The sequence below is a fragment of the Belonocnema kinseyi genome, chromosome 10 (assembly GCF_010883055.1).
Source record: "Belonocnema kinseyi isolate 2016_QV_RU_SX_M_011 chromosome 10, B_treatae_v1, whole genome shotgun sequence".
Classification (NCBI taxonomy): domain Eukaryota; kingdom Metazoa; phylum Arthropoda; class Insecta; order Hymenoptera; family Cynipidae; genus Belonocnema; species Belonocnema kinseyi.
Window position 1 is genome coordinate 112903031 of NC_046666.1, and position 11156 is coordinate 112914186.

The following is an 11156-nucleotide window of genomic DNA, read 5'->3' on the forward strand; positions in this document are numbered from 1 at the left end:
GAAGCGATCAAATGATGACAGCTTTCTGTATTCATCTCGCAAGTGCCTTGGCATATTTTTGGCACGCGGGTCAGGCTTTAAGGTCACGAACCAGTGATAGCTTCGTACCTCCGATAGCACCGATGAAAAGAACAAGATGTCTAATAACCCTTATAGCCTCAAGCTCAGGGTCCTTGGGAACGCCAGTAAAATTTGCTTTCTTCAGATGAATTTTGGCACACTATACCCACTAAGATACTGCAGAGATCGAAAGAAGAATCTATTTTCACAGACAGGCTAAATGGCAAACCTTTCTCTAAAGAGTTATAGATATAATATGTATATAGGACATCTGTACTTTCATCGGAATGGTAAATGACCGATCAGATGACATACTTAGCACAATACGTGAAAACATATATCTGCACTATTGATATAATATAACCCCAAATGTAGAATTATTCGTTTTTCTAAAATTTAAAAATTAAATTTTATCTGGGATAAAATATTTACGCTCCGTAGGAAATCGAACCCAGGTATTCCGCTTGCCAGTCGGGAACTCTACCTGAATACAATTCACAAACTATATCTACGCATCACCGACCTTTTAAGTCAGGCGTATTTGGGATTTTAACAAAAAGCTATTTCGGATTTTAACCCCACCATCAACTTCCAATCGCTGCAGGAAAGGCTTCATGGTTGTTCGTGGTGCGTCCCACGTTTCATTAGGGCGACTAATTTGAAATGCAATATTTTTATTTTTATTCTGTAAAATGCAACTCGAACGAAAGAGAAATGTTTACTGATATCCTGAGCTTGAAAAAATATATCTTTTTACGTCAAAAGACCTTTTTGTTGGCAAATATAAAATTACTTTTCCTACGATGGAAAAAGGTTACCAAGAAATTTCACGAAACGAAAAAATTGTTCGGACGTGCCAATCATAGTCCCTGCGCTGAGCCTGTTGACCAGATGGCTAAATCCGCTAAATTATTTTATTGTACTCGAAGTCGTCCGTGCTTCCGCTTTCGAAGTATTTGCCTACTTTTTACTATTTACGAAATAATATATTTTAAGTTAAGCTACGCTATAGGTGTGTTGCAAGATCCTGATTTCAAATGATTTTGATAAATTCTTTGTAAAGTGTAAGATAATATTAAAAAATGTTGAAATCATTGCCCTTCAATATTTATCATAGTTCATAAAATTGAATGTGGATTTATTGCATTATTTTTTTATTTTATTATTATATATTATTATTATTATTATTATATATTTATTATTTTTTTATTTCGTATTATGGGGGAATTAAATAGTTCAATAAAAAGGTCTTAAAATTCTCTATTGCAATAAACTTGTTAAACTTGAAAGTTTCGCTAAGTTTTCTCTCACAAAAACGGGTTATGCAATTCATCTGTTTCACGTTAATTATGTTCTTTACACTTAGAATAAAAGTTTTTTAATTTATTTAGAGATCAAATTTACAGTAAGTAAATTTTATATCTTTAATTAATGCTAATAAGTTGAACAAAATAATTAGCAATATTAATTAGCGTGTTTCAAATTGTAATCAACTTTTACCTAACATTTTACGTCAAAAAGTTATCGTAATGATTATTTCAAAAAATTATATTCCGAAAAACTCCTTTTATAAATGATTTTTGATTTAAGGTTTAATATTTTATTAATGTTTCAGAAGAAACCTATTTTCCATGAAACTATTGACTTCGAAGATTTATTTCCAACTTTCTTACTGCTAATATATTAATTACTTAAATTCCAAATTACCTTTTTTTTAATGTAGTCGCCCTCAGACACCCTCCGAGATACTACATATCTACAGCCCTGGATACCTCCCTTCCATTTTAGAAACCTATCACCTTCGAAGCTGAATAGAGAAACTGCTGCTAGAACTCAAACAGATGGTCACTGAGTCCTACTCCCCTCTCAGGACAAGCTTGTTTTGAGTCGCGCGATAATGCTTTGAGGTACAAGAATTAACTAGTGTTATCATGTACAACCCAGGATAAATAGATTAATATGTATTGCAACGGATGTCTTTCAAGGATACTCCTTCAATGCATTATGGTTATGTTTAGCGTTGAACCCATTGAGTAAATCACTAAATAGAATTTCTCATGGTTTCAAAACACATGATAATGAGCATGGTCATCAACTGACCCATCTTTTATACATGTAGTGCTCCAGTGATGTCGACATGGAGTTCGAACTAGATAAATACAGGCAAGTGCATGTACTCGAGAGAAACTAAAAACCGCAGAGCTAGACAACGAGGGTGATATCGAGGCAATGGCCGAGGGCGAGTCTTATAAATATCTGGGTATTCTTGAGTCTACGGGTATTCAGCATACGATAGTTAGAAAAAGCCAACGATTGCCTTTGCTATAAGACTCAGATCGTTTCTGAAGATTTCTCTTAACTCTATCAATAAAATTAGGGCTATCAGCACTCATGTTATCCCTATCGTCACGTACTCATTTGGGCTCATCAAATAGTCGAAACCGACCTTGAAAGGGTAAACAGAATCATTCAGTTGCGAGATTATTTCAATACCAAGAGAGATATTGCGCTTTACAGCGCCATCTGTGAAGCTGATATCACTATCACGACATTGAATTTGTATGTAGGACGCTTTTAATATCAAGGCAGAAACCATAGAGGAATTAAAAACGCAATGGAGACAAAAAGAAATGTACGCTGAACACTTCAAAAATATTTTCTTTTCATGAAGAGCTGACTCATGAAAAGATTGAGCTCTTGGTTCGAACCCGGGACGAGATAAGCTTTTTCTATTTTCTCAACAAACAAACCAAAATAGACCAGTTACCGTCAATTTTAACACCAAAATTATTTTACATAAGTAACCTGGTCGACACTTAGAACACCAAGCAGTCTATATATTTAGATTTACAAAAGTTTGATTGCAATTTAAATGCCTAATGGCAAATTTCTTTACAGAACCGTGATGGGGATCGCATGAGATCAGGTACTGACTTTCAGAGGTCAGAATCGTCGTCTGGATCAAGGCCTTGCTCTGTTCTACCGGATCTTTTGACATCATCTCCGAGTCAACGGCAAGACAAATCTACGAGTGAAGAGGTTAGATTTTACTTTAATCTATAATTTTGTAAAGTGTTAATTATCAGGTGCTAATAATTCGCGCATTTATTTACTTTAGGTAAAATAAAGTAATTAAGGGCATGTGATACTCGTACTTAAAAAATTATCGATTTTACCAGTCTTAGGTACCGCTGGCTTTTTTTCTAGAATAATCAATATTTTGTATTAAAAATTTGGAAAATGATAGTGAACATGCTAACGGACGTCCCCACACACTTTTTTGTGTGTTAATTCCAAAAAGTTTTAATTTAGCAAAATGTGATGAATTTGCATGGCGCTTAGGAATTAGTATCGATTTTTTCAGTGTTAGATTCTCCCGACATTTTTCCTAGGATAAGAATTATTTTGTCTTCAAAATCTGGGAAATAATAGCGAACATGCTAACGGGCGTCCCCGCACATATTTTTTTCTGCGTTTTTACCCAAAAAATGTTGATATTGCTCACCACTTGCGTGCATATTTCGAGGTAATGTGTGTTACAATTCACCCGAGCGTTACTTTCAAACTAGACAATATTTTTGGCCAAAAACTTCGGACTTACAAATAAACATAATAACTAATCTCCCGGAACTTACCTTGTTGGCAGGCTATCAAAAAAGTTTCTTTTATAGATAATTTCCAAATTATCGGAAAGGCAGAGATGAAAAACAATTTTTTTGACATTATCCCTCAAAAAAGAGTCCGGGGACGTCCGTTATGATATTTTATAGCATCTTCGAATTCAGTAGGTTCCAGAATTACTCCGTCCAAAGTAAAAAATAGAATAAAAACTTTCTTCAGTTTGCGCAATGGTGTTAAACGCCAAAATAAGAAAAATTCGGTTATTTTTCAGTATTTGAAGACCGAGAATGTTTTTATATGGTCAGAGGATACACATTGAATGTTGTATGCTGCATCAATCTTCGTTTTGATCGAAATATTTCATGATACTAGCAGACTTATGTCTGCACAGTTCCAAACTCCAAAAAAATATCGTGTGTTCACACATTGATGTTAAGCTTGAAGAAACGAAAAATAATGTAATTGTACTCTATTTTTGTGTATCGTTTTTGCAGTTTTTACTTTTGTAAGTACTTTATAACAATTTGTGTATTTGAAATCTCTAGAGACAAATCCTCCAAAGAAACGAGTGTACGAAAAAGCCGCCAAATAATACATTCTGTCTTTGTAAGACTACCAATCGATCAAGTTTAGCGCTGGGGCTAGTATGATTTAATTTTTGAAAATACATACTAGCCCTGCATGATTTGAAAAGAGATTAATTTGACATAAAATTCCGTATTACAGTATACAGTATATTTTGTATGTAGCAAAGTTTTGTAGGTCATTTATAGATATTTCTTTTGTGATTATACATGACAGTAATCTTTTCTTTGAACCATAGTAAAACATTTTTGGTTACAATAAATTGATATTTACTACACTTGTATGTTAATATTCATACAGTAAATTTGAGGTAGCCATTAGTTCGATTGTCAGATGGAATTATTGTTAAGGTCTAAGTGGCACTCTGCAGGCGTATTGCCCTTATGCAAACAGGCTCGCCAAATGTACGTTTTTAAAAAATGTTTGTAATTAAAAATTCCGTAATTCATATTGTTATTACTATTGAAAATATTTTTTGCATTGTGGGACACGAATATTTAAAATATAAAAATCTATTAATAAAAAAAATATTTTATTCACTAATAATATTTCGCGAATTTTAGCGATCTCACGACATTCTATTGTGAAATTTAATGACTCCTCTCCGCTATAATTTTGTATTTAATTTTAGTAAGAATGTATTATTTTACGGCCTTCTTGTACCCTTGTTTCTTTCGAGGGTTTGTTTTTAGGGATTTCACTTTTTTATATTTTTGACTTATAATTTGTTTTCTTTTAAATTCAAATATTATCTTAAAAATTCATTTCCTCTTTGGTTAAGAATTAAGTAATTTAAACAAAAATTAATGTGTAACATTTTTTGTTTAAAAATTTGTTTCTTTTTTTAAGTTATTCTTTCATTTATTAAAATAATTATCATAAAATGTAGGTTAAATTTCAATTAAAAGAAGTTTAATTTTTCTCTCGAACAAAAATTATACCCTCGACTGTGATTCAAATTAAACTATTATTAAAATATAAAAAAAATTAATTCAGTATCAGTCAACTTATAGTTTACATTTAAATTAAATGTAAAATAATATACATTGCATTTTAATGAATAACGAAGAAATAATTTACAAATACAATTAATACATGACTGCGGCACGAACTTTTCGCAACAACAGTACAACCATGTAAGCTTCAGAAGTCAGTATCATATTCATATCAACAGAAAACTTAATTATTTATCTTTCATTATCTCTTGGCAAAAAATTATTACGTTCATCACAATATTAGAAATTATAGTGTAAAGGTGAAGAGTCGTCATTCGTATATAAAAATGTAATAAACTTTGGAAATCACAATACCTTTTGAGTAAGGGGATCTTGATAAAACGGGTATTCTGTCATGACACAATTTGTCTAATTAATACAATCTACGTAGTACTTCCGGCTCCTTATGAAGAAAGGCTCACTTCGTGCATAAATTGATACCTGAAATTTTACTTCGGATCTTTTTAGTGTTAGCATGCAGAACAAAAGTCTATATGTTTCAGTCAAAATCTTAGGACCATTCTCGTTTGCTCAATCGTTGAAGATAGTAAAAATAGATTTTTTATTTAGTACAACGAACCAATTTGTTATATAGAAAAAAAGTTGTGATAAAAAATGTAGGTTTTACAAATATCGACAAAATGACGGGTCGTACGTTAAGATTAGTTCATTCATGTACTTAAAAAAAATAAAAAACGTCCGAAATTTCCTTTTTTAAATATGCAATTAGTTTCACAATAAGCAAGCAACAAGTTTCAAATTTTCAGAAAATATGCCCACTGCCCTTCTTAAAAAGTTTGCAAAACTTCAACCCAAAATAATAATTATTTTTCCGAAAAACTCATTTCCTGTTACAAAAATTAGCTTATTGAGGTAAAGCGATCGGGTGAGTGAGCAATTTAATGGACTGAAAGTCCACTCGCTTTCTTAACAGTGATTGGCTGTCGATGTATAAGGCGCAATTATTTAAACTTAACAGTTTCGCAATTACCTTCGTGGAAGCGTTGCTCATAATATACACTTATCACTTTATAAGGAACGTTTATATTCTCTTAAAGTAGAAACATTTCGGTATACATACAATTCTCTTGATGCCCATATTTATAAGATTTAGTTTCATTTACATTTTATTCGTATTTAAAAAAAAAATTAATTTTATATTTAATGTTGGTCATACGTATTATTCCCATCTAGTGTATAATTTAAAATATTAAAACCGTTCAAAAATGTCACAGTTTTCAAAACGTTAAATACCTTTTAAAATTAACCTCATATGACATAAGATAATATCATAAATGTCATAAAATTATTTTCAAAAGATTTTTGTGCTTGGATTTTTTTATAATAAATTTGATTAAGTTTTATTTCACAACAATAGTAGAGTATGCACCTAGGGGGGCAAGAGGAGCTTTTCCTACAAGTGTATGTGTTTCCAATGCAAGTCGTAGGCGAGCGGAAGACTAGTACTGAAAACGTTCGCAAGTCGAAAAAGTGCCTCACCCCCTTGGCGCATACGATATTTTTTATAACAAATAGATGATTTCCGACATTTCTCGAAATGTCCATATTAGATTTTGAATAAAGAAGCATGAAATTTATGTTAACTTATTACTTGTATACTACTACCTACTCAATAAAAATAAAAATCAATACATTTTCAATAAAAATTTTCCGTACATTTTTGGTGATTTACGGTAATTTATGGTAATTTTACTGGTAAATATGGTAACATATCATAAATGACCGAATATTCATTTTTAAAAATGTCAATGACCGGCATTTATGGTAATTTTACAGGTAAATATGGTAACTTATTATAAATTAACCAAAATTCTTTTTTTTTATTTCCGTAAATTTCTGGATTTTGAAAAATTTACGGTATATTGACCCGTTATATATGTAAGAGCATCAGGCCGGAAATCAGAAGGACTTGGGCTCGCATCCCAGCGGAGCTAGAGAGTATATGTGTGTGCGCGCGCGCGCGTGTGTGTGTGTGTGTGTGCGTGTGTATGGTAGCTTTCCATAAATAACCGCAAAACTCTATTATCTAGAACCAAAATTTCATCACAGTTTTTACAGTTAGTGGTCTAAAATGCGAGCTCACAGCTGTATAATTTTCATTATTCGCATCAGATATCACTTTTCTATCTCTAGGAAGTAAAATGTAATTTTTGCTCCCTAGGGAGTAAAAAGAAAGCTTTAGCATCGCTTCATAGGCGCCGAAAACAACTGAAATCATGCATGTGTCATAAAAATGTTGTCTTGAGAATTAACATTTTTTTGAGATTCTGAGATTTATTATAGAAGGTTTTATATCTGTGACCAAACTATCTAGAAACAATTTCCATTGGGCGTGAATGATAAAAAAAAAGATTTATTACACTACAAACAACCTAACGAAAAAAATATATCCAGAGTTTTGGCATGAATGTGAGAGAAAAAAGTTTTAACCCTATCAATTAAAAAAAGATGCAATTTGGCAATTGTTTCAACGGAATTTGGTAAATAAATGTACAGTTTGGCTATTTTTCAACCAACAGACTTAATTTTTACGCAATCAACTAATAATGTCTTTTCGATAACTCTCTTTGCTATGACGCTTTGTTAATTCTTAACAATAATTTATTATTTAAACCATTTTCATAAACAAATTCAGAGTATGTATGTTTTCCAGCAAATAAGCTTAATATGTTTACGAAATCAATCAAGGGCATGTGATACTTTCTCGTGTGTTCAATCGGGTACAGTTCCTCCGGTTTTTTTCTCACAAACGGACGTCCCCGGACTCTTTTTTGAGGGATAATAACAAAAAAAATGTATTTTACTAAATAAAAATTTTATGCATGTGCATTATTTTGAGTTTACGTCGTTTTCCATCTCTGCCTTTTCGATAATGTGAAAATTATTTATGAAATAAACTTTTTTAATTGCCTGCAAACAAGGTTAGTTCCGGAAGATTAATTACAATGTTTATCTGTAAGTCCAAAGTTTTCGGCTAAAAATATTGTGTAGTTTGAAAGTAACGCTCGGGAGAATTCTAACACACATAACCTCGAAATATACACACACGCTGTTAGCAATATCAAAATTTAAAAAAAAAACACAAAAAAAGTTTGCGGGGACGTCCGTTAGCATGTTCGCTACCATTTTCCAGATTTTGAAGACAAAATATTTCTTATCCTAGGAAAAAAGCCGGAGGAATCTAACACTGAATAAATCGAAAATAATTTCTAAGCCCTATGCAAATTAATCACATTTTGCTAAATTAAAACTTTTTTGAATTAAAACACACAAAAAGGCTAGTGGGAACGTCCGTTAGCATGTTCACTAACATTTCCCAAATTTTTAAGACAAAATATTTATTATTCTAGAAAAAAAGCCGGGGGAACCTAAAACTGGTAAAATCGACAATTTTCTAAGTATCACATGCCCTTAAGAATGGCTTTCCGATAGCTCTTTTTATGATAATTTGAAAAAAAATGATTAACCAATTAAGCCCTAAACGGACGTCAAAATTTAAGACAAGTTAATTTTTAAAAAGTTATTATTTAACAAAAAACGTGAATTTTCGAATGAAAATTTTTGTTATTTCAAATTTTCGCATCGAAACCATAAGCCGATTTTTAAGATTTGCATATTTTTGCATCCATGGACTCTATCCTTCAAAATGTATTGGTATTTTTTTTTCAAGATGGCGGACCCAAAATGGTGGCCGAAAGCAAAATTTTGTTTCTTATTTTGATATTTTTGCATATACCTATTTGTAATCGATAAACATTTACTAAAATTCATAAACGGGGGTTTTTTGGGTCGCTGATCATAAACCTGATATAATATTTTACAAATTCAATCAAAATTTATGAATATTGCTACATAGGGGTCTTTTTTGTGTGGCTGATCATGAATCTGAAATCATATTTTACAAATTTAAGATAGTGGATCCAATATGGCAGCCAACATTTATCAAAATCATTCAAAATTTGTTAATATTGATACATAGGATTTTTTTATCGTACATCATAAATATGCTATCCGAATTCAAAAATTATATATGTTATATTGAATAAGATGGCGGAACATTGTCATAATGATTTAAAATTTATAGATAATTGCTATATGAGCATTTTTTAGGTTGTTGACTGTGAAACTTGTATTAGGATTTAGAATCTCATTTTGGTTGAGATAAGTCACGTACTAACATAATTTTATTGCCCTGCACATAATTGTGCGATTCCTAACTTTGACATAATTTTATACCATACATGAATCATATTTTTTTTTCAAAAGTAGACTCTACGACACTTCTCGCTACAACACTTCTCGTTTCCCGATTTCTTCTTCGTTTGCTTGCCCTCACTGCTTGTCTCATCTCACACACACACACACATACGCGGCCCTATAAACTAATATTCATAAATTTTGAATGATTTTGAACAAATTTTGCCACCATATTGCGTAAATTTTACATGACTTTAAAAAATTGTGGCCCCCATATTAGATGCGCCTTCTTTAATGTGTAAAATCTGACCTCAGATTCATGATCAGCGACCCAAAAATACCCTTATGTACGAGTATTCATCAATTTTTAATGATTTTGAAAAATGGTGGCCGCTATATTGGATTCGCCATCTTGAATTTGTAAAATCTGACATCAGATTCATGATCAGCGACCCAAACAACCCCCGTTTATCAATTTTAGTACATTTTTATCGATTACAAATAGAGTTGAACCTCGGACACTGTAGCTTTGGACACTGTCACACCTTGGACACTGTCGTCAGCTGCGCACGAGACGTTCCGTCGCCCGTGATTTCAGGACCCGTCAGGGGGAACCTGATTATCTCGTATACGGCCCGGCAACCGTTTCGTTCTGGGCCCGACCGACCTATACTTTATAGGAACAATTCGGCCACCCCCCTTCGTGGTTCGCCTATATACCTGAAATTTCCGTAATGTCGTTGTGAATGTGTGTGTAGTTTAGTTTATTAACAAATAGTCAGAGTAATTTCACTCGTGTTGCAAGATTTTCAGTTCTGCGGTCAACTGGTTGTACTTTGTTACCAACAGTCACATTATTTAGGTTTGACTGAGTCAGCTTTTTACTTTAAGGTTTTTTTATTCGTAAATTGTAGGGGAAATTTTAGTTTAAATAATAAAAGGACCTCCATACTGGTCATATAGTTTACTTGCTTTTTTGTCCGATTTGTTTGACAGTTTGTTTACCCTTTTTACGACCCTGTCTCCTGTTTTAAATTTTACTGGTCGTCTTCAATTATAATTGGAAACGTGTCTTCTATTTTATTGGTCTAAATTTGTCTAGATAATACCAGAGATGAGTTGGGAGATTGCTCATGTAATGGAATAAGAGACTCCGTCAAAATCTGACTGCTACAAGCGCCCTCTTAGTTTGTGGGTCAACTCCTCGGAGTTCATTCGCAGTTTTCGGCATTTTTCAGACGTTCCGCGTCGGTAATTGCTTAAGTTAGAGAATTTTTTATATGAGTTACCACCGCAGTTACAATTACACGAGTTACCATAAATGTAAATGATGTAATGCATATTTATTTACCACTCGAATATTAAGTGTTTATTATATAATTATTCTAATGATTCACAATTATTAGTGAGTAGTTATATAATGAAAACTAATTATTTATTTTTAAAATTAAAATGTTAAATATTATATCGTTACATAGCTATTTGTATGCTATAAATCATAAATTATGACTTATAATTTTATTAAATTATCGGAAAAAGTTTTATGTTCACCTATTTTTTAATGACTGATAAGTCTTATTTATTTTAATTATGACAGAGCTAAACATTTTTCTCTTTAAAATGTTGAATGCTATCAAAATTCAAAATTCTGTATAAAATCAAGCAGAGGATAAAGCC

The 11156-nt window shown here is 32.0% G+C and overlaps 1 protein-coding gene across 3 annotated transcripts in view; it reads left to right on the plus strand.

The window, feature by feature from the left end:
- LOC117181506 (traf2 and NCK-interacting protein kinase) overlaps window positions 1–11156 on the plus strand; it is a 252578-nt gene that overhangs the window by 204706 nt on the left and 36716 nt on the right. For all 3 annotated transcript variants that reach the window (XM_033374255.1, XM_033374254.1, XM_033374256.1), the window contains exon 13: window positions 2959–3099. In XM_033374255.1, coding sequence (XP_033230146.1) covers window positions 2959–3099 — 141 coding nt within the window. The remainder of the gene's footprint in view (window positions 1–2958; window positions 3100–11156) is intronic.